Source organism: Sardina pilchardus, chromosome 21 (genome assembly GCF_963854185.1).
Source record: "Sardina pilchardus chromosome 21, fSarPil1.1, whole genome shotgun sequence".
NCBI lineage: Eukaryota > Metazoa > Chordata > Actinopteri > Clupeiformes > Clupeidae > Sardina > Sardina pilchardus.
Genome location: NC_085014.1, coordinates 6260184 through 6286554, shown reverse-complemented (window position 1 = coordinate 6286554; position 26371 = coordinate 6260184). Strand labels below are relative to the sequence as shown.

Here is a 26371-nt window from a genome sequence, read left to right as displayed (position 1 = left end):
GTGTGTGTGTGTGTGTGCGCGTGCACGTGCGCGTGTTTGTGTGTGTGTGTGTGTGTGTGTGTGTGTGTGTGTGTACGCGCGTGCGCGCGCGTGTGTGTGTGTGTGTGCGCATGTGTGTGTGTGTGCATGGATCTGTCCCTGAGCCTGCGCAGCCATGTGCTCCAGATGCAGTTATGGAGCATGTGTTGGGCATGAGGTCGGCGTGGTGAAGGAGCGCTGTTGTGACTGACTGACAATCTGTTGATCCGGGTTCGATTCCCACCGCTGCCTGTGTCAGCGCCTTACCTACATTTAGATCTACATTCAGCTCCATATACAGTACTCCTGATGGCCTTACCTACATTTAGATCTACATTCAGCTCCATATACAGTACTCCTGATAGCCTTACCTATACATCTAGATCTACATTCAGCTCCATATACAGTACTCCTGATGGCCTTACCTATACATCTAGATCTACATTCAGCTCCATATACAGTACTCCTGATAGCCTTACCTATACATTTAGATCTACATTCAGCTCCATATACAGTACTCCTGATAGCCTTACCTATACATTTAGATCTACATTCAGCTCCATATACAGTACTCCTGATGGCCTTACCTATACATCTAGATCTACATTCAGCTCCATATACAGTACTCCTGATAGCCTTACCTATACATCTAGATCTACATTCAGCTCCATATACAGTACTCCTGATGGCCTTACCTATACATTTAGATCTACATTCAGCTCCATATACAGTACTCCTGATGGCCTTACCTATACATTTAGATCTACATTCAGCTCCATATACAGTACTCCTGATGGCCTTACCTATACATTTAGATCTACATTCAGCTCCATATACAGTACTCCTGATGGCCTTACCTATACATTTAGATCTACATTCAGCTCCATATACAGTACTCCTGATGGCCTTACCTATACATCTAGATCTACATTCAGCTCCATATACAGTACTCCTGATGACCTTACCTATACATTTAGATGTGCTCCAGACAAGGTGCATTCATCTCTCCTGATGGCATGTGCTCTAACATGTGGATGTCTTCCTGTGTGTTGTTCTCTTTTGGATTAGATGTTGTACTGCTTTTTGTTCTGTTTAACTGACTCACTGATAATGATAGTGCGTCTGTATCACACACACACACACACACACACACACACACATTCTCGGTTCCTATGTTTTCTAACTGTTTCCTCCTTCCTTCTATAGGATGAACTTAACCAGATCATGGAGACCAACCTTTGGCTCAGACATGTGAGTATCCATACCATACAATGTCAAACTTGGCACAGCACTCACTCGTGCCCGTAGCAAGACAACTGACAAGTTTGAATTCCGTCTCAAATACTGTACACAAACAGACAGAGGTTCCTTCATCAATAGATAGAGTAGCTACTGTATATTATGTACAAAGATGTTAGTTATAGGCTGCTGTGCCGTGGGATCCCTGCCGTGCCCCATCTGATCAGTGGTTGGTTATTTACAGTAAGCATCTCATTCTGCTATTTCCACCCTTAATCTGCGCTCATCTCTGCTGTAACCTGCACCACACTGTTTAGGAGTCACAATGCTAGGCTAACATCCATGGTAACATTCGTGTCCCTATCGAAAACAGCCCTGTCATAGCAGTCCATATGACAGTATACTTATACCTTAAATAATTCATAAGGGAAAGCTTTTGGGTGAATTGATATCTGCAGCGCTTGGTCAGTGTGAACTGATGTTTACATCGAGCTGTATGACATCATTTATTATTCAGTATGAAATATTTTAAAATATTCATGCATATCTGCCTGTCTGTCTGGTGTGTGCTCCTTGTCATGCTAGACACTTCATCTAGTATTGCTGAGTCATTTCTATTTATGTTTTGTTATTTATGTCTCTGAGTGATTGCAGTGCCAAGGTCCTTTATAAGGTTTGTGTTAGACTTTGAAACACTTTGTGATTGACTTTTGATAGACAAATAGGTTTCACTGGCTTGTTAGTTACCATAGAAGAACTCCTACATGTGCTATAGAAAATGACTGCAGTGGCTTCCTCAACAAATGCAGTTGCTGTTCTTTTACAGAGAAAAGTTGTAGAAATTGTAGTCTATATGGAACCTTGAAACCTGAAAATGAGCTAAGCTAAAATCTAAGCTTTCACCTGTAGAGGCTTACAGTACAAAAAAAACATTTCTACTAAACATATCATCTTTCAGAATAGAACTCAGGAATCTTTTCTAGAACGTGTCAGATTCAGCTAGACATTCCACAGAGCTCTAGTTTGGCAGAGTTATCCTGTAGTCTCATAATACATTATGTGTTACACCATGAAAGAAGAAAAGAGATTGCACTGCATACTAACGCGTTCATTGCACCAATGTGTTTATTGCTCAGTGTTCTCCAATGTACAATATCAGACCAAGACTTAAATGAAAATGTGCAACTCACAGACACATTACTTTGGTGTAAGTCCTGTCTAGCTGGTGCTGTAATGAAGACTGTGTGTTCTCAGAGTGATGTCATGAGAGAGGCACTGCTTGGTCATAAAATAGCCCTAACAGAAAGCTATTAAGACCCTGAGCATTGTGAAAAGGCCCTGCGCTGACGATACTGTGTGTATACACTTGCGCTGATGAGAAGGCGTGAACCGTGCACCAGTTTCTCGTGGTTGACGTCACACACACACACACTCAGACTGGCGAGCCTCTGGGCGAAAGGAGAGTGTTTATTTGTAGAGAATCAAAATGGATCGTCACGCAGAGAAAATGACCGTCTGCACATAAAGGGTTTGATGTAGCCGCAGCCATAACAGAGCAGCTCCCCACTGTGCAGCGAGTGTTACTGAGAGAGGAGCCCTCTCTGTAATGAACGCCTCACAGGCTTTGGACGCCATTTGCATCTGAATGCATTTCCAGCAGCTTTATCAGCCTGTTAAAACAGATGCTGGGTTGAGGTTTGAAAGCAAAAGAGGAAGGAGTGGTGACAGACTCCCTCTAGACATCCCTTACTGTGGGAGTACCGTGCATACAGTGCAGATTAGGTGTTGATTCCACTTGATTGTGTGTATGTACAGATGAGAGGGGACAGACCACCCTCAAGACCAACCAAACTTGACACTGTACTGTATGTATTTGTTTGTCAGTAGACAATGAAATAGGGGGACAGGTTAACTACGGTGTGTGTGTGTGTGTGCGTGTGTGTGTGTGTGTGTGCGGCTGGGGTTAGTCCCTGCAGGGCTGTGTGTGTGTGTGTGTGTGTGTGTGTGTGTGTGTGTGTGTGTGTGTGTGTGTGTGTGCGTGTGCATGGCTGGGGTTGGTCCCTGCAGGACTGTGTGTGTCAGGCCAGAGTTTGTCGCTGCACGGCTGTGTGTGTGTGTGTGTGTGTCTGTGTGTGTGTGTGTGTGTGTGTGTGTGTGTGTGCAGCCAGGGTTTTTACGGTCCTCTCAGGACCAGGTCTGTGCTCCATCCCCATCCCCATCCCAGAGCTGCAGGTCCAGGGTCAGTCCTGCACATAAAGAAGAGTGTTTAGTGTTCATATGGGGTCAGTCCTGCACATAAAGGAGAGTGTTTAGTGTTCATATGGGGTCAGTCCTGCACATAAAGGAGAGTGTTTAGTGTTCATATGGGGTCAGTCCTGCACATAAAGGAGAGTGTTTAGTGTTCATATCCCAGAGGTGCAGGTCCAGGGTCAGTCCTGCACATAAAGGAGAGTGTTTAGTGTTTATATCCCAGAGGTGCAGGTCCAGGGTTAGTCCTGCACATAAAGGAGAGTGTTTAGTGTTTATATCCCAGAGGTGCAGGTCCAGGGTCAGTCCTGCACATAAAGGAGAGTGTTTAGTGTTTATATCCCAGAGGTGCAGGTCCAGGGTTAGTCCTGCACATAAAGGAGAGTGTTTAGTGTTTATATCCCAGAGGTGCAGGTCCAGGGTCAGTCCTGCACATAAAGGAGAGTGTTTAGTGTTCATATGGGGTCAGTCCTGCACATAAAGGAGAGTGTTTAGTGTTTATATCCCAGAGGTGCAGGTCCAGGGTCCGCCCTGCACATAAAGGAGAGTGTTTAGTGTTCATATCCCAGAGGTGCAGGTCCAGGGTCAGTCCTGCACATAAAGGAGAGTGTTTAGTGTTCATATGGGGTCAGTCCTGCACATAAAGGAGAGTGTTTAGTGTTTATATGCCAGAGGTGCAGGTCCAGGGTCAGCCCTGCACATGAACGCTCCCATAAAGACGGCACCAGATGAGATGACCCCTCTGCAGATTACTGTACAGTGTGGACCTGGTGTCAGCCGGCATGGCCACGCCTTCGTTAACACAGCAATTGTGCAAAATGTGTGTGTGTGTGTGTGTGTGTGTGTGTGTGTGTGTAGGGGGTCAGTAGTGTGGCTGGCCAAGCACTGCGTGATGTCAAATGGATATGATATAAGAACACACTTGGAGAGGCAGTAGCACTGCACTTGGTCTAATCAAGACTTGAACAGAAATGAGAACAGATGAGGCCGGGGAGAGCAAGAGAGAGGGAGAGAGAGAGAGAGAGATAGAGAGAGATAGAGAGAGGGAAGAAGAGAGAGAAAGGGGGGAAGGAGAGAGAGAGGGGGGGAAGGAGAGAGAGAGAGGGGGGAGAGAGAGAGAGGGAGAAGGAGAGAGAGAGAGAGGGGGGAGAGAGAGAGAGCTTTTCAGCTATGAAGGAGGGGTGTAAATTAAAAGCGAGGGAGAGGGGAGAGGAGGGCATGGCGCCCCCTGTGGGCGGGCTGCTGAGAGAACAGCGGTCCTTGGCGGTGGATGCCTGGAGAACTGTGTGTGTGTGTGTGTGTGTGTGTGTGTGTGTGTGTGTGTGTGTGTGTGTGTGTGTGTGTGTGTGTGTGTGTGTGTGTGTGTGTGTGCTGCTGCGCGAGCAGCGGTCCTTGGCGGTGGATACCTGGAGGACTGTGTGTCCCCACTGCTCTCCTCACTGGCTTATCCCCTCTTCAATGACACAGTCTAGCCGGGATGTCAGCCTTCAAGGATGCTGGAGAGTGTGTATATGTGTGAGAGAAAGTGCCTGTGAATGTATGTGTGTGTGAGAGAGTGTTAGTGTTAGTGTGAGTGTGAATGTGTGTGTGTGTGTGTGTGTGTGTGAGAGAGAGAGAGAGAGAGAGAGAGAGAGAGAGAGAGAGAGAGAGAGTATGTGTGTGTGTGTGTGTAGAAGGTCAGTGAGGGCACAGCTGGGAGAGACAGCTGAATGAAAATGTGATCAGCACCGTCCGTCTCGCAGTCACTTACAGTCTCCTTTCTCCTGCATGCCCCGGTACAACAACTCAAGTGTGTGTGTGTGGGAGTGTGTGTGTATGTGTGTGTGTGTGTGTGTGTGTGTGTGTGTGTGCGGCTTGTACAAAAGAGAGAGCTATTCTTCAAGGGTATGTTTGAGAGAAACCAAGTCAGACAGAAGATAGGAAGTACTGTAAGAGTGTGTCTGAGAGAGAAGACCTGTATATACCGTATACCGGTATGTAACATCATTCAATCATTCAATCATTTGTATCACAATGCAATGCTGCTGTTTTGCACTTCTGGTTAGACACATATTGCATTTCACTGTCTTTGTACTTGTACTCTGCACTATGACAATACAGTTGAATCTAATCTAATATAATATCATGTAATATAATATAATACAATATAATCACACAAATAAATGTAGCAATAAATCAATAAAAGGCGAACATGAAATCTAAAGTAATGAAAACAGATTAATGTTAAAACTTTCAAGAAGAACATTTCATTCTCTTTATTTTTTTTATAAGGACAACATACATTAATGAACACATCTGTAAATGTGCCAGTGTTACCCAGCCAGCTAATTTTCAACTGCAGTCCATTGGCAAGGTGTTGTAATAGTCATCAATAAACTTTCGATTATTCTTAAATGCCAAGTTAGTAATAAAATATCATCTTTGATCTTGCCCATTCTTAACTCATCTAGCTCATCAAGATCACTGTGATACTAACTGCACCATCCATCCTGTCTCACTCCAGATCTGGAAGGACTACAAGCTGAAATGGAACCCAAAAGAGTTCGGCGGCGTTGAGTTCATCCGTGTGCCCTCCAACCGGATCTGGAAGCCGGACATCGTCCTGTACAACAAGTGAGTCCACTCCTCTGTCCACATCGTGCTGTACTGTACAACAATTGAGTCCACTCCTCTGTCCACATCGTGCTGTACTGTACAACAATTGAGTCCACTCCTCTGTCCACATCGTGCTGTACTGTACAACAATTGAGTCCACTCCTCTGTCCACATTGTGCTGTACTGTACAGCTGGACTCATTTCTGCAGAGACTGTACTGAACTGAGAGACAGAGAAAAGCTGCTATCCACAGTCTACCTATCTACCTATCTATCTATCTATCTATCTATCTATCTATCTACCTATCTATCTATCTATCTATCTATCTATCTATCTGCATATGCACGTGCGTTTGCTTTGTTTATGGTGTGCCCACTTCAGTGGAAATGGTTCTGTGACGGAAATGCAGTCAGCGTTTAACAGCGCAAATCCAACAGTATGTGAAATTGTGCTGCAGTCTATTATTCTACTCACTGGCCATGTTGATTGTGCTGCAAATGGGTTTGAATTCAATCAATGTAACTGCTGTGGGCATCTCTCTATTCGTCCTCCTCTCTGCACCTGGCCCTGCCTGTGTGTGTGTGTGTGTGTGTGTGTGTGGGAGACAAACAGGCGGGAATGGAATTGCACTTTACACACATCACAATGAACATTCAAAGGTCTTCACATAAATGGATGCAGATGTTTTTAAAAAGACATTTTTAAAACACTAACTCCCTTTCATAACATGACTTAGCCTGCCTGTGGTAGTAGTTAAAATTTATTAATTTGAACACTTTTGTTCATTTGTTAACACAGGCCATTCCGCTGTACTCGTTGTTTACATGAGACTGTGTATGATTCTCTTCCTGTTACCCATAGTGCCGTTGGGGATTTCCAGGTGGACGACAAGACCAAAGCTCTGCTGCGCTACAATGGAGAGGTGACCTGGATCCCGCCGGCCATCTTCAAGAGCTCCTGCAAGATCGACGTCACCTACTTCCCCTTCGACTACCAGAACTGCACCATGAAGTTCGGCTCGTGGACCTACGACAAGGCCAAGATCGACCTGGTGCTCATCGGCACCACCATCAACCTGCGCGACTTCTGGGAGAGCGGCGAGTGGGTGATCATCGACGCGCCGGGCTACAAGCACGACATCAAGTACAACTGCTGCGAGGAGATCTACACGGACATCACGTACTCGCTGTACATCCGCCGCCTGCCGCTCTTCTACACCATCAACATGATCATCCCGTGCCTGCTCATCTCCTTCCTCACCGTGCTGGTCTTCTACCTGCCGTCCGACTGCGGCGAGAAGGTCACGCTGTGCATCTCCGTGCTGCTGTCGCTGACCGTCTTCCTGCTGGTCATCACCGAGACCATCCCGAGCACGTCGCTGGTGATCCCGCTGATCGGCGAGTACCTGCTCTTCACCATGATCTTCGTCACGCTGTCCATCGTCATCACGGTGTTCGTGCTGAACGTGCACTACCGCACGCCCAAGACGCACACCATGCCGCAGTGGGTGCGCGGCGTCTTCCTGGGCGTGCTGCCGCGCGTCATGTTCATGACCCGGCCCGAGCGCAACCCGCAGCGCTTCAGCAGCCAGCCGGGTCACTTCCTGTCGCCGCCCGCCCCGCCCCCGCTCCCGCCCCCACCCTACCCCTGCACCCTGCACTCCTCCTCCTCCGCCTCCTCCTCCGCCGCCTCCTCCACCCTCAACCCCTCCTTCCTCCATCAACAACATCAACAACAACAACAACAACAACAACAACAGCAACAACAACAACAACAACAACAGCAGCAGCAGCTGAAGCAGATGACCCTGCCGGCCAGCCTGCCCCGGCGCCAGCGCCTCTTCCTGAGCGCGGAGCTGTCCGCGCTGCACGGCCCCGGGGGGGGCAGCCTGTCGCTGACCTCTGACCCCGCCACGCTCCTGTGCCGCGAGGGCCGCTGCAGCTGCTGCTGGCGCCAGAGGGCGGGTAAGCTGCCCGGCGACGGCAGAGGGGGCGCCGCCGGAGGAGTGGGCACCCAGGGCAGCCTGGGCACGGTCAGCGGAGGCCTCGGATTGGGCGGCGGGGTCGGGGTCGGGGCGGGGGCGGGGGCGGCAGGAAGCCCCTGCTCGAGTTCGGAGTCGCTGGACTTGGGGGTGCTGACCCTGTCCACCCTCTCGCCCGAGGTCAGGGAGGCCATCGAGAGCGTGAAGTACATCGCCGAGAACATGAGGCTTCAGAACGAGGCCAAGGAGGTGCGTGGAGATGGATGGACGAAACGTGTGCTGATGCTGTGTGGGACGTGGTGGATGTGCTGTTGGATGTGGTGTCAATAGGCTCCTCTCAACGTCTCTCCTCGATCCTCGGTCCTCCGGCTCGTTCCAACTGATCTATAAAGACTGATGGGGCGGCAACAATGGGACAGTCTATCCAGCATTCTTTATAGATCAGTGGGAATAGTGGGATAGTCTATCCAGTGTTCTTTATAGATCAGTGGGAACGAGCCGGAGGAACGAGGATAGAGGATCAAGGAGAGACGTTGAGAAGAGCCTATTGTGTTGGATGTGGTGTCGGATGTGTTGAATGTGTGGGATGTGATGTTGGATGTGGTGATGTGCGGATATGTAGGATGCGTTGTCGTTGTGTTGGATGTGTGGGATGACTGTTTTCCAGTTGTGAATTGGTGTCAAGCACTACAATGACCTGGGCACAGTGAATGGCACACGCTGAGTCATATTTGAGTTATGCTCTGTGCAAGGTTGTCTTTTCACACAGCATCTCACTAAGGATTTCCTGTCCCTTGTCTTCTCAATCTCTCTATCTCCATTTCTCTATTTTCTCTCCCATCCTATCTTTTTCTGTCTCTCTCTCCATCTCTCTTATTCTCCCTGCCTCTCCCTCTTTCTTACACTTTCTCTCTTTCCTTCTGTCTGTCTTATCCTCTCTCTCTCTATCTCTATCTCTCTGTCTCTGCCACAGGTTCAGGACGACTGGAAGTATGTTGCCATGGTGATTGACAGGATCTTCCTGTGGGTGTTCATTCTGGTGTGCATTCTGGGAACAGCAGGCCTCTTCCTCCAGCCCCTGCTCCTTGGGGAGGACATCTGACCAGTCTGACCAGACCTGACCAGACCTGACCAGACCTGGCACTTTCACTCTCTCTCTCTCTCTCTTTCTTTCTCTCTCTCTCTCTCTCTCTCTCTCTCTCTCTCTCTCTCTCTCTCTCTCTCTCTCTCTCTCTCTCTCTCTCTCTCTCTCTCTCTCTCCGTCCGAGCCAAAGCCGTACGCTTGCACTGCTTCACGGAGCACAAGTCCAGCTCGTCACCGCGCTGATCCAGAGTCAGTGGGGTTTTTACCTACTTTACTTAACCAGGCCGTGGTTGCGTCTCAGTGGTGGCTTACAGCAACAGCAAGCGTGATGGACTGAAGGAGGAGGACTGCATTTGAAAGGCTCAATGCCGTCGCGTAGCTGAGGAGGCTTGAAAAAAGCTTATGGGACAGGACTACCTGTTGCCTTTTCTTCTCTGCCACTCTGCTTAGGAGAGCTGCTGAGACTCATGAAACAGGAGTGCCTCCATCAAACTGCTGCGCAGAGAAGGTGTAGATAGAGGCTTAGAGCTAACAGCGCACTGTCCGCTATATTCATGGTACGCACTGTACCGACTGAGTAAATAACTCAACCTTACCAGCTCAGCTAATATTTGTGTGTACAATTTTATCTGTCTGTACGATTGCATTTCTGTGTGGTAAACTGTCGTGAACTTTTCTGTACATTAGAATAATAGTTTGGGAAGGGTACAGACGACATTGATAAGTGTTAAATTATCAAAAGTATTAAGTTTTTTAGACTTTTCTTCTATTTCATTATGAACTACTGATTAATGAATTAGGGATGTAGTGACTCACTGCATTTCATATGCGGGTGGCCTTGAACCAGTATACACAAATACAAACAACAAAATCACAAGAGGTGAACATTACAAATTTACCCTCGTCTAAATACTGTATCTCACAAAGATGTAAAAAGTTGTACTTGTAATATAGATCACATTAATAAAGGTTTTTGTTTTACTGTGATAATAATGATTTTCATCAATTCCCTACTGAGATGTGGGGGTTCCTAGTTAGTGCAAGTCAGTGGGGGAACAAGGTGCAGAAGTCAGCTATTGGATGCCCCAGGAAGCTTCATGAAAATGAAAATGTATAATGTACTCAATACTGTACATTGCTATGGCATTTATTCATAGCGAAAGTGAACGCTCTTCCAGACAGACTTTTTACATCGTTCATTCATTACAGATGACCAACAGCTGGGAGTCACATGGGATCTACAAGCGCAATGATCAGGGAATTCTAAGCTCTTCACAAACCCCCTCATTTCATTATTTGTATGGGTTTTTTATGTTCAGAATTACTCAGATGTTCTATATTATAGGACGTCTTAAAGATGACAAATTACCAACCGTCTATATTAATATATGATGTAAATAGCAAATATGATGTAAATATTTTAAATGTAAACAAATCTTATTCAGCTTTCTGTTGATTTCGGCACACCAAATCACATGCAATATGTGGACTGCCCAACAACTAATATGCGAAGGCTGCCACCCTGTGGTTGACATTAGAAAACACCTCAAGTAGGGGTTTTTTTTATGAAATTGAAAGTAAAAAGTTAAATAAAATGTAACCACGGCCTATTCAGAGAAATGCTGAACTGAAACAGTGTGTATTTGCTGTACACAGTTTAACATTGTAAATGTGTAAATTTGACCTATATATGGTGACAAACTGTGCAAAGAGAAAGTGTGAGATAGGATTTCCATACATTTTGTTTCGTCACAGCCAGTACAATTGACTGAAATCTTACTCAGGTGTCACTGTTTTCACATCACTGAGGACGTCTAAAGGATGTGAGAACTAGCAAAAGCAGGAAATGCTATTAAAAAGACAATGCTCACCTCTGAAGACCTTTTGCCACAGAACCCCATTTCCTCGTGCGCCATTTCAGGCCTGCCTGTTCTCAGTTTAGTCTGAGTGACAACTGATGTACCGGCTAGAGGTTTGGCTCTCACACACTGCCATGTTTACCCTACTCTGTGTTCTTGGTAAGTAAATACTCATGTTTTGTTTTGAAAGTATAAGTTAGTAAGTATTGGATGCTGAAAAGTATTAGCATGTGCCCTTTTATCACAAGAATGTACTGATTGTATATATTTCTATACAGTTGCAGTTACTGTGACTGAAGAGCATCCAACAATGCCGCAGAGCACAGGTGTGTTATGATTATTACGGAGCAGAAAAGACCATTTGTAAAATGTCAGAAGGATATGCATTATTTAAATATCATTTTGTAATGGTTGCAGGTGGAGATACTGTTCACCCAGCGCGCATTTTTGGACCTGCAACTGGTAAGCTTAGAGTTGGGGAAGACTTTGAAGCGAGGTGCAGCACATTTGAATTAACAAAAGGTGAACACGTCTTTGTTTACCTCTGCAAGAATGGAGTCGGTATAGACATGAGGGAAGGCAAAAAAGTGGACTCTATTTTCATTATAAAAAATGTCCAAAAAGAGCACACGGGAGACTACAGCTGTGTGTTCTCCAAAACACAACACCCTACGGATGTGAAAGGAAAAGGACTTAATTCTATCTCCCTCCAAGTGACAGGTAAGAACTCTCATCATACTGACACACACACAAAATAAATATATATATAATATTATATATATAATATTTTCTTTTTTGAATATGTACTATACACTGTGTTTTATAAAATAAATATGAATTAGTATAATATGTTTTTATTATTATTATTTGTATTATTATTATTGTTATTATTATAACTTTATAATATAATATATTATATTATATATTTAATATATTATAGTATATATTTTATCATCTTTTATGTTATGGGTATGGTTGTATATAAAAATGTATACAGAGAACAAATTGGTGAGGCACAAGCTGTAACAGTAAGAGTAGGCTACTGGCTGATTTTCTCTTGTCTGTCTCTGTGTAGATAAACTATTCCCAGCACGTATTGGTACAAATGAGTCCAGTGTGACATCAGGGGCAGACGTGTATCTCACATGTAGCTCAACAGATGCCCCAGACTCTGTCATTCTCATGGCATTCCTGTGTAGGAATAAAACCATAATTGATGTTGAACTGTGGGATTCTCAGAAGAAACAGGCCAGTTTCCATCTAAAAAGGGTGCAGATTGAGGACACGGGTAGCTACGGCTGTTTGGTGTCTGACCGACCCATGGCTGCAAGAGAGTTGGACACGTGTGGAAAGAACTCAGTCTCTCTGCAGGTTGGGAATGGTGTCAGTGGTGGCAATGGTGAGAGTTAACAAATAAACACTGTAGTTCAGACAAGAATGTGTGAGAACTTGGACTATAAAGTATTTACAAACAACATTTATGTCTGCTCTGCTGAGTTTTGTTTTAATCTGTTGTTCATAGACCATTATATTATGCCACTAACATCATTTAACCTATGATTCAACGTTTCAATATTTCAGATTAAAATTTAGTGTATTTTTTATTTTATTTTTTTAATTCTTAAACATAGTCACACCACAATACATAAACCAATAAGGACAAGAGAGCAAAATATGCAACATTAGTGTATTTTTGAACTTATTCCATATTTTCTACATTGCCCAAGCTTTGCATTTTACTATGCACATCACCACCTTGTTACACTACAAATATACGTATATGTCCAATATTCATGCAAGAAAAAGAAAGTGAATGTTAGTTTGATTTAGAAATGCTGACTGCGTCTGAAACTCCTTGGTTTCCAACAGGGGAGCTGAGTGAGGAGCCGCCTGCCTGTGTGTCCGGTGGAGGCTCCATGGCCCCCCTGTACCTGTTGCCCTCCCTGGTCCTGCTCGTGCTGCTGCTCCTAGTGCTCTGGAGGAACGGTACGCCCAAACTCAGCTCCTAGTCTCAACAGTTATCGGCAGCGTTCACTGGTATCATTTGAAAATATGCTCGATCTCTATCATGATAATTATCTCTGAACTGTTATGTTCACAGGGATACACAAGCAGATGAGGTAAGATACAGTAGCATCATTTGGTGCATTCTAGTCATTTCACCTCTTGCTTTGCTATTAGCATCTACCTATGATTAGCTACACAAGAGAACAGATGCAAAGCCCTCTACATTTGTCTCACCACTTTTATTTTAGATTAGCTTTTTTGTTATCATTAACACGTATTTTGTGTGGAAATTATTCACTCACCGTCATCATCTAATTATTGACAGAGGTGGTGTTCGAGGCTTTGGCATCTGAACTCTTCAAATATCTTGGTTTCAATGTTATTTTTGTCCTTCGGTCATCATTACATTACATTTCATTTGGCTGACGCTTTTTAACCAAAGCGACTTACAGAATCGTATAGTCAGTTTCCTCTGTTTTTATCTACTAAGGGACATGGGAAAAACATATTTTCATGTGCACCCGAATGTTTTAACCCTTATGTTGTCCTCAAATCTTACCGACGTTCGTTATCCTTGGGGTCAATTTGACCCCAGCTAAATAAACTCTCAAAAATGATTGAAATTATTTTTTTTACCCAGTTTTTTCTTTGTGGTAGGTACTTAACAAGAGTGTAATAACCACCATCAAAAGCCCTACAAAACAATCCCACCCCCCCCACACCCCTTTATGAACCCTGGAACCCTGGCTGGCAATATTGCCCATCCAGTGCCAGTGTTTTTACTTTTTCAGACCTGCCAAAATAACTTATATGTAATATGTACTTGTATATGTAATAATGATAATAACTACATGTTCTCATACTATTACAATAATAATATCCATAATGTGTCAAATATTCATTTACCTCATGTTTCATAAAAATGGGGTCAAATTTACCCCAAGAACACCAATGTAACAATTTGTTTTTACAGGACATTGTAAACATGTTTTTGTGCAAATCTCATGTTTACTCTGTTGTACCCTTCAAGTGAGGAAAAGTCATGAAACTTGAAGTAAAACAAAAAAAGTCAACCATACCGTATATGTTATGATGTTTAACATCGCTTGGGGTCAAATTGACCCTAAGGACAACATGAGGGTTACGTTTCAAGTTAGTGGAACCCAGATAGTGTCACCAGACTGTTATAGCACACATAACATTCTGGTGAACACCAGAGACCACAGGAAACTTTTTTTGTCCATGTCTCTCTCTCGTATTGTTTCCACAGGTTGTGCATTTTATCTGTGCTCACACGGCTTTTCTTGTAAACGCCATCCCTTACTAAATCCCTTAACAGGAACACACTGTTGTACACACATCCCTGTGCTGTCTGTCTGGTGTTTAATGTTTATTTAATGTTTATTTAATGTTTATTTAATGTTTATTTAATGTTTCATGTCCAAGATCTCCACAGGTCACATCTGAATATGCACATTTCCCGCCACTTGCACAGACCTCAACAGCGCAGAATCATTTTGATCTTAGTAATACAGGTGAGGACCAAAGCATGCATCTGTCAGCAGGACACCTGGGTCCACCTCCACGGGAATTACCAAGTATTGGCAACATGCCTCTCATTTTATTGACAAAAAAGATGTCAACACACCCAAGCATGTTGAATATAGCAGCTAGCAAGGTGCTAACCAGGCATGTGCACACACAGATATCAAAGCTATTTGAGCCTTTTATTCATTCATATATTCATCATCCTATTTTAAGCTAATTTCCCAAAAAGTAAATTTTACGATGATAACAAAGTGAAATTGTACATTTTTAATTGGTAGCAAAGCACCGTAGTAAGGTCAGAATATGTATGTAGGATAAAGTATACACTTAAGGCACAACTATGTATGTAGGATAAAGTATACACTTAAGGCACAACTTGGCCACATCACAAATAAATATGTGAAGTACAAATGTCCTCTACAGTGTCTGTGCACGTCCCTGGTGCTAACAATAGATCCATCCCTGGTGCTAACACTAGATCCCTGGTGCTATTCATTTACTTTTATTTATTCTTATTTCCATTTTCCATTTTATTTTATGTCTATGGTCTTTGCTTTTACTATGTTTATGTTTGATCTTATTTTATCTATTCTTTTTTTGAATTGTTTTACTTATTTTATGTTTTTACTTATTTTATCTTTTATTATCTTTTAATTATTTTACACCTGGACTTTTGGTTAGTTTTAATGACTGAATGAAATTATGTTTTGACTGAGTGACTATTTATGTATTTGTGTGAAGCACTTTGAATTGCACCAATGTATGAATTGTGCTATATAAGTAAATTGCCTTGCCTTGCCTTGCCTTGTCTTGCCTTGCCTTGCCTTGCCTTGCCTGGCCTGGTGCTAACAGTATTCCTGGTGCTAACAATTGACCGCTGGTGCTAACAATAGAGCCCTGATGCTAACAATACAATAGATCCCTCTCTGGTGCTATCCCTGGTGCTAACAGTAGATCCCTGGTGCTAACAATAGATCCCTGGTGCTAACAGTAGTCTCATCTAATGGAGTCATGCTACTGCAAGACTACGTTATATGTCACTCCGCAAACCTTTTTACTAGACTGCACTTCTATGCCGACTGGGTGCCATTGACTTTGTACCTCTGCTCTGTGCGTTGATAATAAGGTTGAGTCTAATCAACAACATCCCACTCAGTTCCCCCTTTCAAAACCTGCTGCAGATCTTACAGGTGCCATCAGTCAATGCATGTTTTCTGTTTCTGTTGTGTGTGTGTGTGTGTGTGTGTGTGTGTGTGTGTGTGTGTGTGTGTGTGTGTGTGTGTGTGTGTGTGTGTGTGTGTTCACAGGGCTACAGATCCCTGTGCAGTAAGTCACGCATCATAACACATGTCAGCAATACAGTACTGTATATGACCTGCATACAATACAAAGGATTTTTATTGTTGTTGCATTTATTGGACTTTGTGTAATGTTACTGTGTTTATGATCTAAAACCTTCCAGAACATTTTACGCAATTAGTGGACAACCTGATGTGGGTGGGACTGATACAGGTACGCTGCTTGTGCTCTGACATCACCCTTTAGAGTATCGTGCTATTGGTCTATTTTCTCATTCCAATATCTTGTCATCCTGTAGCCGTGTCCTTTGGGGGGGTTGGCTTCACTATGTCAAAGTAAATAACTCTTGTAAGGCATTAACTGGGCTATAAAAATCATTACATGTCTATGCTACTATTGAGATGGTCTCTGTAGACAAATGTTTACCTTTGCAAGTGTGGAGAGAGGGAACAGTCAGTGACCGTTTGAGCAGTCGCTCCGTTACCTCGCTCCTCTTCCAATAACCACCGTCTTGTGTGGAGAATATGGCAAGCCATCAATGCCACTATTATGTCTAGTTCTTCCACATTTCAAGATAAAAGCCTGTTGTTAATAGCGCCGTTTTCACAGTTTGTACAGTGCAGTGCTATTATGGCGTGCTTAGAGGCGACCTGGTGAAATGTGGGGTAAGATGTCTGAAACCACGCTGCTTTTTACGCCGCTCTAAAGCCCTCCCACGTATGCGCTCTGCTGTCATTTTAAATACTGTAGCCTATGTGTCTGCCTGCCATTGCCAGCGTTTTTATCTTAAAACGTGCAAGAACTAGACGTGATAGTTGCGTTGTTGGCTTGCCGTAGAGGAAAGCCTGTACAAGCCTTTACAACTGTATTACTACAGTATATAGCAGACACCAGGGTACGAATACTATGGCATCCACTTCTAATCATACAGTGATGCAGATAGCATACATTTTTGGTACCAGGGGGAAAATAGTTCTAGTTCGGAGTGACTATTTGCACACATGGTGGTAGTTGGCCTTGGCCACACAGCTGGGGTATTCCCACCCTGTATGATGCATGATGCATGCACGAAAACATCTGTGAAAGAAAGTTATGAAGAATTGAGAAAAAATTTGACAAATGAGTGTTCTGGTGGAAAACTGGTGTGCTATTTTCATAATCCTTGTTTAGTGAGTTAAACCGTCAGTTTGTTAGTGAACAGCAGTCTCAGCATTATGAAGTCGGTCAGGTAAACTCTAATGTAAACAAGTTGCCTGCAATCTTCCAAAAGTAAGTGGAAGCAGCTATGTGGTTAGCACAACAGTGGAGTCTGGGGTTTCAATTCCCTGCCATTTATTTTGATTGCAGTTGAGAAAAGCAGCTTTCCATTTCGAAGTGTAAGTGTGTTTGTGTTGGCCTATCAATGCCTCTGCAGAGAAGGCGCCGTTTCTTTCCACCTTGTTGTGAAGCAGCATTATTATGTACACCAGGGTGCAAATAGCACACATTGCGACTTACGCCGGGGTGTAAAAAAACCAACCCTCATCAGGATGTAAATAGCACACATTTGTATAGGCCTACACCAGGTTACGAATAGCATTCATTGATATTTGTACCAGGGTGGAAATACCCTTTGCCATATTTAGAATATGTGAAGTGACCCTTTTCACCCAAAACCCTTCCCTCAAAAAACTAGAGATGTTTCTGCTAATGGAGTCAGCAAGACCACCCTATTTTTATTTTCCTTTTCTTTTAAAACTTTTGCACGTCTGGTGTCATTGGCTTTGTACCTGATAATACGGTTGAGTTTGATAAACAGAACAAGGAGCCCAGTTCCTCTTTTCCACACTGCTCTAGATCAGGCTGCTGTCATCATCAATGTGTTTTGTAATACTGAAACCTGTGTGTCTCCCTGTGTGTGTGTGTGTGTGTGTGTGTGTGTGTGTGTGTGTGTGCGTGTGTTCACAGGGCTGCAGGTAGCTGTGCAGTAAGTCACGCATCATAACACATGTCTGTCAGCAATACATGACCTGCATACAATATAAGGGGTTTTTGTTGTTATTTTAATGTTTCTGTTAATAAGCTATAAAACTTTCCAGAACATTTTACTCATCTACTGGACAGCCTGATGTGGGCGGGGCTGATACAGGTAAAAGACTTGTGCTCTGACATCACCCCTTAGAGTCTCGTGCTATTGGTCTATTTTCTCATTCCAATATCTTGTCATCCTGTAGCAACGTCACACGACATGCAACAAGATCAAGGAGACGACATGTAAAGATTTATTTCTCTCTTTTGTTCCTTCATTTCTGCCTTTTTTTCCTTTTATGAGAAAATGGTGTAGCTTGTGTTACTGTTTGACTGTATGGATGTTCTTCATGTTTACTTTCCTTGTAGAAGCCCCTATGACTGGAGTGAGATCTCTGAAGATGAAAGTTATCAGGGTGAGTCCACCACAAACATGCCTGTTGCAATATGCAACGTTTGATGCAATATACAACGTATGATGCCGTAATGCTGGAAATCTACACTACCCTAATCTACACTAACATGACCTAGTCGTACATACCTTGAGTTTTTTTTAATCAATTCAAATGTTATTTTATTTATATATATATTTTTAGATTAACGCATCAGCTAAATGGCTAAATGTATGTGACTGTAAACCTTACAAAGTGAAATCAGATTTGTTAAACTCCGGAGCACAAAACAAATAAGTGAATGTTGAGTACATAAAGTGATTCTCTCTTTTCTGAATAGATGTAGTCACATACCAGGAGATACCGGACCTCGAAGTAAGACTTTTTTGATTTACTTTATATTTTCAATCAATCTGTCATTTTCACTGAGTAATCAATCAATCCATCCATCCATCCAATCTGTCAATCTGACATGAATCAAATTTATAAATTCAGCATGGTAAATTATTAATCCCACTGTCAGGAGAGTTTCCTTGTTGAAGGAGTTCAAAGTAAAGTTACTGTCATGGTTAATTTTATAGTAAAAATTGATTAAAAAGTAGAGCAGTGTGATGTCTTTTACAATGTCAAATATCTGATTCTAGTAAAATCAATGATCACAACAGCACAATATTAACAAAAGCTGTACTTATATCACCAGTTGTAGAATGTGCACATCCTTTCAGCTCAACGGCTTGAACTCTTGTGTGGGTGTGCAGCCAGTGCACATACAGTAACCACACACACACACACACACACACACACACACACACACACACACACACACACACGTTCTCATGCGTGTCTCTAATATAGTCTCCACACCTTATAACATTAACAGACTCAGGAGGAGACTAGAATAGCAGCGATCAGTGAGTGACTCTGTTTCCAATTCTGCTTCAGCTGCAAATTAGCCAGCTCCAACACCCTGGCTCATGTGTGCAAATGTGTTTGTTTTGCTTTGTTCACTTTGCTGCAGACGCAGACCCCGGTCAATCATTGGTAGCACCCCGAATAAGTGCGATGTATGCAACATCCAAGAGAAAGAAGAAGCCCAACTAGACCTACGGAGCTGCATCACTCTACACAATCGCTATTGTTTAAATCCACTGTAACGTTTTGTAATAACGTGTGTAATGGTCCATGATAATGGACTCTTGTATGGACTCTCGTTGTCAGTTGATTTGACAGTTAAATGGATTTTTTTTTACACTGAAATGCACTTTCTTCAGCCAACTTTCTTTAGAAACAAAGCCACAAGTTATAACACAGTAAATCGTATGATCCTTTAGTTAGCCTCAAGGCTCTTGATCCATGTTTCAAATTTGGGCGTCTGAGCACTGAATGCTGGGGCAGTAGAGGTTCTGGGCTATGTCTGGAGACTGCTGATGCAGTAGAGGTTCTGGGCTGTGTCCGGAGATTGCTGGACCGCAAACTTCAGAGATGGGGGTGGTTTCCATGGAAACATGTGACATACAGGCCTGCACTTGTATAGTTTAGTACTTAATGCACTTAATGAGTGTACTTCACATAAGAGAGTAGCCTACAGTACATATGGAGACCTTACATACAGTACGAGTGTACATACAGTATGCAGACTTCACATACGGGTGTAGCCGTCATATGCAGACTTCACATACAAGTGTAGGTCTGGAAAAAATGAAGAGACCACTACACATTTTTCTGATGTCATCCATGGTTGCAGAGTGACATTTGATTGAGTTGACGGTCATATTCACGTTTGCCATCATATTCACGTATGACCGTCAACTCATGTGAATGTCACTTAGCAACCATAGGATGACATCAGAAAAATGTGCTGTGGTCTCTTATTTTTTCCAGAGCATACAGTTAACATTATTACAAGGTTGTAATCTTGAATGTTCTCTTGTTGTTTGCATATTACATTGTATGTTATGTACACAATAAAATATGCTTTCAATACATTTAGAATTGAGCTTCAATGGTGAAACTGTATTTGTTATTATTATTATTATTATTATTTATTTATTTATTTAGGATCACTATGACACCTTCTGAATGCATGCCAAGTGTCATGGAGTTCCATTCATGGGGTGCTATCTAATAAATGGATATGTGTACATTAAGTGACTACACCAGTAGGCCTGTAGATGGGCAGACTCAGTTGGGCCTATGACTAAATTATTATTAAGTTGGTCTCCAGGGGCCATGTCAACATATCCACTCATTTGAGGTGTAGTACCACCTATAGTATCTTTGGCTCAAAACTGGACCATTATGACATCCTCTGAATGCATGCATTGCACAGGCATTGCACACACACACACACACACACACACACACACACACACCTACACACACACACACACAGACACACACACATACACACACACACACACACACACACACACACACACACACCACTTCCGCCCCAACACACACACACACACACACACACACACACACATAGAGATAAGCACCCATATACACAAAAACAAATGCACACTATGCACACACTAATTTACATACCCAAAATGAAGGGATGGAGTAGCAGGTGGAGACCAATTGAGGGACAATAAGAGTGATACATGTTTGTGGAGAGAATATGCTGGACTGGGCAGCAGCCATTTTTTGTACCTCTCTGCAGTACATCTTACCGTAGCTTTCTCAGGATTATGTTCTCAGGGTCTGGTGTAGCCAGTTCCTCTGATCATAGTGGTAGCTCATTGTTGCAGCATACACAACGCGAACAGAACACTTCAGTCAGAGACGGTTTATAAAGTGAGACCATTCTGGTATCACTGTGACGTAGGGAGTCAATCGGGAGGTCCAGTGTGTATGTATTCCTATGGGAGAAATAAACATTAGCTTGGGTGATGACCCATCCCTTAGCCGTAATTTACATTCAGCGATGTAAAATACGAACCCATATCGTACAAGCCACATGTCTTTCTAACATTGGAATTGTATTTTCCAGCAAAAATAACTTTGTTCGTGATCTGTCTCTCGTGCAGATCTATCTTCGTCACTGACCACGCGCCTTTAGGAGGCAGGAAGTAGTGTCATTTCGTTCCATTGGAAAACGCCTTCATGTATCATCTACTACACAATCTTTGCTTCAGTCACATGTCTCGCCTGTAAGGGTGTGTTGGTGGTCCAGCAGCCAGCCGGTTCCTCAGTGGCGTTACTCATAACCCCTTTTTCTGTTCCGGCTAAACACAGCACGGTTCTGTTCCTGCTAAACACAGCACGGTTCTGTTCCTACTAAACACAGCAGGGTTCTCGGTTAGAGCTGCTCTGCAGACAAAACAAGAAGAAAGAAGAATAGTCCCAAGTCATATATACCCAATGTTGCAGTCACACACTCACAAAGCACTCATTATGTAGAGTCTTTGATATATTTTGAGCTCAAACTTAGAACTTAGCTGTGCAGCATATACTGTAGGCTATATATACCGGTGTATATATATTTATATATATATATAAATATGTTTGTGTGTGTGTGTGTGTGTGTGTGTGTGTGTGTGTGTGTGTGTGTGTGTGTGTGTTTGTGATCTTACTTGATCTTGCTCCTAAAGGGGTAATGTGGCCGTGCATGCCTTCATGCACTCACACACACACACACACACACACACACACACACACACACACAGAGAGAGAGAGAGAGAGAGAGAGAGACCACCAACAACAGCTTAACTTTCAGTTTGATTCTACAAATGTATATTCAGATGTTTCATCTGCTGCGCTCCTTCAATGTCTGCAGCAAGCTCCTCTGGATGTTTTACCAGTCTGTTGTTGCCAGCGTCCTCTTCTATGCTGTGGCATGCTGGGGAGGAAGCACCAGGAAGAGGGATGCTGGGCGACTAGACAGGCTGGTAAGGAAGGCTGGCTCTGTTGTGGGAGCTGATCTGGAGTGCATCACTTCAGTATCAGACAAAAGGACCCTGAACAAGCTACACAGCATCCTGGACAATGACTGTCATCCACTCTACAGCACTATCATACAGCAGAAGAGCTTGATCAGCTGGAGACTACGCTCCATGACATGCACAACAGACAGACTGAGAAAGTCATTTGTACCCAGGGCCATACAACTGTACAATGCTTCACTGAAGGGAAAAGGAGAGTTGGACTTCTATGCATAGTATATCTGCACCTCCACCCTCTTATACACTTACATGGCATGGCTTACATGTCTACCCTCATGTCTAACTCTTATATTATTACTATGTTAAGTTTATTTTAATTTTTATTTTTATTTTAATTTATTTTTATTTTTATTTTTATTTTTATTTTTATTTTATTTTTATTTTATTTTTATTTTATTTTTATTTTATTTTTATTTTTATTTTTATTTTAATTGTCCATATATTTATATTAGTACTGTTATTATTATTACTATGCTTACATTTTGTACTGTACATATTTATTACTGGTCACTAGAATTTAATCTTGCACTGTTGCACTGTTGGATTTATTTGCACTACCAACTTGACACACACCTCAGACTGGATCACAGTACCAATCCATTCATGCATACCTTATCTATAGTATTCTACTGCTCCTTTAGTCATGTTGATTGTTGATTTGCTTTTTAATTTTCCTGTTTAAATTGTTTACATTGTACTGTATGTTGTGTGTGGTGTCTTAAGCTGCTGGGACCTTGAATTTCCCCTTGGGGATCAATAAAGTATCTATCTATCTATCTATATATCTATCTATCTCATCTCTTCAATTACTGAAGTATTGTCTTTTTGTCTTTGTTCTTGATATCAAAGTAATGTCATAGTAACAGCAACTCACAGACACAGAGGAGTATATCTATACTAATATATATATACAGTATATTTGTCACACATGCCTTAACTTCCTTTGTTACCTTTTTAAATGTTGCATTAGCCTTGATGTTAGATGTTGACAAACGAAATTAAAGTACAGTATCTTGCATCTGGCAAATATCAACAACACCCCTGATGTGTTCTTCCAGCTGCCTAGATACAGTTATCAAATATGGTTCCTCTTTATTTACCTCTCAACTATAAATACGGTCTTGTTGCTCTGCAACTGTTTATTCTCTTGAGATGTTCCTCAGCTATGATAGCGAAGCTAACAACTTGTTGAATGTGGTCCATAAGGTAAAACAGCTTTACTACTGCAGAAGCAGTCTACAGCATATCAGTGTTTTTTTTTTTTCCGTTGGATTTCCATCCATTGCCACACACATGAATGCACTTGAAACCATGAAGTGAATTGTTTTCAAGACTGAGATGCTTTCATAAAAGGGTATGATTGTGTCTGCATGCCCCTGCTATTTCTGTGCATGCATTTGCGACCACTGTGCTACCTAAGTTTAGTCTGTGTTCAGAGGGGGAAGACAAGAAGCAACAAAAAAGTAGATGTCTTGTCTCTTGTGACTTTTCAGTATTTGTGCAAACCCCTGAGAAATCTGCCTCTAAAATGTAAAATCTTACAATTGTGGTTCTAACTCAGCTAAGTTGCAGATAGTGCACGCACATCCAACTTTTTGCAGGGTAAAAAAGATCTGTAATTTTTTTTAAAAAAGTACCCACGAACTGTTGCGGCTGCTCCTGAAGTGATTTATTTACACGTTTCGACCAATGTTCGTCTCTGTCAGGCGTTAGTCAAGTGCACTGGTCGAACATTGATCGAAACGTGTAAATAAATCACATAGGGAGCAGCAGCAACAGTGTGCATGGGTACTTTTGAAATGTTTACCTAACTCAGCTAAGGCAATAAGATGAGTGTTCTGTGTTTCCGTTGAGTGTGTGATGTGTGGGCGTACTGTGCACTGAAATGGCAGGCAAAATGCAGTCAGTCAAAAACAAAGTTCTCATGCTTGTATCATGAGTACATCAGTCTGCCATCGATATTTCTGTACATGCAACCACAGTCCTTTTACCAAGAGTGTGACTTCACAAAGGGAGTAGAGTACAGAATGAGCAGGTGATGGGGGTGTAGAATGTGAGTGTGACTTCACAAAGGGAGTAGAGTACAGAATGAGCAGGTGATGGGGGTGTAGAATGTGAGTGTGACTTCACAAAGGCAGTAGAGTACAGAATGAGCAGGTGATGGGGGTGTAGAATGTTCCGGCGCTGATCAGGTGATGGGGGTGTGGAATGTTAATAATAATAATAATAATAATAATTCGCCTTTATTGTCTCTAGAGGAGAGAAATTTTGCGTGGACAAGAGAGGGTGTGGTTTACAATGTACAAAAACAAAAGTTAGACAAGACTTAGGTACCACAGAGGGAACACACAAGAAACATAAAGTACATTCTGAACAAAAAAACATGTAAACACAGATACACTATAGCCTAGTTTGCCTACAGCCATGGCCCCACAGCAGACAGCCATTTTTCAGTGCACACAACCCTCCCTCTTGACCCTGTCACCCCATCATCAATAGTACCCCTATTGGATATCTATTGCACTTACTCCCTAAATATTACGACTGAATAACCCCACACACATAAAATATTACCTACAATTACATTAAAACCTAGCACAAGCACCCCGACTCCAAAGCCATTGCTTTTAGATGTGTGATATAACACTGACTTTAAATCTGAAAAGATGTTTCCCTCTATTTTGCATCTAGATTGTGTAATGCTGCCATCTAGTGGCCAATGTAGTGAGATGTTTTTGTTTGTTTGTTTTTTAAAGGCCTTTTGACTTTCTTAACTGTTAATGTTAATGTAATGTTAATTGATATCTCTGTAAGTTACTTTGGAAAAGCGTCCACTAAGAACCATACATATTAACACAAACCAAATTGACAGGCAGCCCTCCCTGTTACCGCTGCATCTTACTCAAAACTATAATGTGTCCTGCCTACATTATCTTACATCTTTTTTCCCCACTGAAATGACAAGAAATGACAAGAAAAGTCTGAAAGGTTCTCATCTAGACCTGCAGAAGGTAATGGTGTGATTGAGGATAAACATATACTGTACATCAGCAATTCCTCTTTTTTTAATCTTCTTATGGACGTAATTTGTGGTCTAATTGTTTCAGACTACTGGACTGCTGGACGTGCAAACCCAGTTATATACTAGTCACACATGCCTTCACTTCCTTTATTACAGTTTTAAGTGTTGTATTAGTATGCATTGATGTTAGATGTTGACAAAGGATATTAAAGTATTAAAGTAGGATAAGTGTATCTTGCATCTGAAGAATAACAATAACACTAGCTCTGATGTGATCTTCTAACTGCCTAGATAGAAATAAAGTATCCCGCTGTGATCGCTCTTTATCTAACTGCTCTACAATGAATCAGGCTTTCCCTGTGCTCCTCCGTGCCCTGGTGAACATGCCCCCAGGCTTCTCTGCCTCCTCTAAAGCAGTCATATCAGAGGGCTTTGGAAGGATAAGGACGTGTCCCAAACAGTGCAGTATAGAATAGAATAGAATAGAATATATACTTTTTGATCCTGTGAGGAAAATTCTTTTATCTGCATTTAACCCAATTTAACCGAATTAGTGAACACACACAGCACACAGTGAACACACAGTGAGGTGAATCACACATTCACCCGGAGCAGTGAGCTGCCTGCCCAACCAGTGGTGCTCGGGGAGCAGTGAGGGGTTAGGTGCCTTGTTCAAGGGCACTTCAGCCATGGACTGGTCGGGAATCGAACCGGCAACCCTCCGGTTCCAAGCCCAAAACCCTAACCAGTAAGCCACGGCTTCCCGTCATATATACAGTATGTATAGTGATGTTCTAATGATAAGGACACGTCCCAAACAGTGCAGTATATAGTGATGTTCTAATGATCAGGACACGTCCCAAACAGTGCAGTATAGTGATGTTCTAATGATAAGGAGGCGTCCCAAACAGTGCAGTATAGTGATGTTCTAATGATAAGGACACGTCCCAAACAGTGCAGTATAGTGATGTTCTAATGATAAGGACACGTCCCAAACAGTGCAGTATAGTGATGTTATAATGATAAGGACACGTCCCAAACAGTGCGCCCATTTTGTGCTGAGTCTGGAGGCAAGCACAACAAACATCTTTGGGACATCACCTCAACCAACAGCAACCTAGCG

At 42.6% G+C, this 26371-nt stretch overlaps 2 protein-coding genes across 2 annotated transcripts in view; both read left to right on the top strand.

The window, feature by feature from the left end:
* The window catches only part of LOC134068677 (neuronal acetylcholine receptor subunit alpha-3-like), an 11091-nt gene extending 1855 nt beyond the window's left edge, over nt 1-9236 (top strand). Inside the window, exons 2-6 of the mRNA XM_062524379.1 lie at nt 1225-1269; nt 6008-6117; nt 6961-7804; nt 7928-8329; nt 9054-9236. Of these exons, the coding sequence (XP_062380363.1) occupies nt 1225-1269; nt 6008-6117; nt 6961-7804; nt 7928-8329; nt 9054-9182 (1530 nt within the window). The 3' untranslated portion in view covers nt 9183-9236. The remainder of the gene's footprint in view (nt 1-1224; nt 1270-6007; nt 6118-6960; nt 7805-7927; nt 8330-9053) is intronic.
* Nucleotides 9237-11592: 2356 nt separating this feature from the next.
* Nucleotides 11593-20266, top strand: LOC134069476 (uncharacterized). Its single transcript, XM_062525438.1, has 13 exons — nt 11593-11743; nt 12099-12422; nt 12893-13009; nt 13125-13143; nt 14477-14565; nt 15886-15904; nt 16041-16090; nt 17825-17843; nt 17956-18005; nt 18091-18130; nt 18254-18300; nt 18617-18651; nt 19295-20266. The coding sequence occupies exons 1-13, from the start codon at nt 11593-11595 to the stop codon at nt 19319-19321; spliced, it is 987 nt and encodes a 328-aa protein (XP_062381422.1). The 3' UTR covers nt 19322-20266.
* The last annotated feature ends 6105 nt before the right edge of the window (nt 20267-26371 follow it).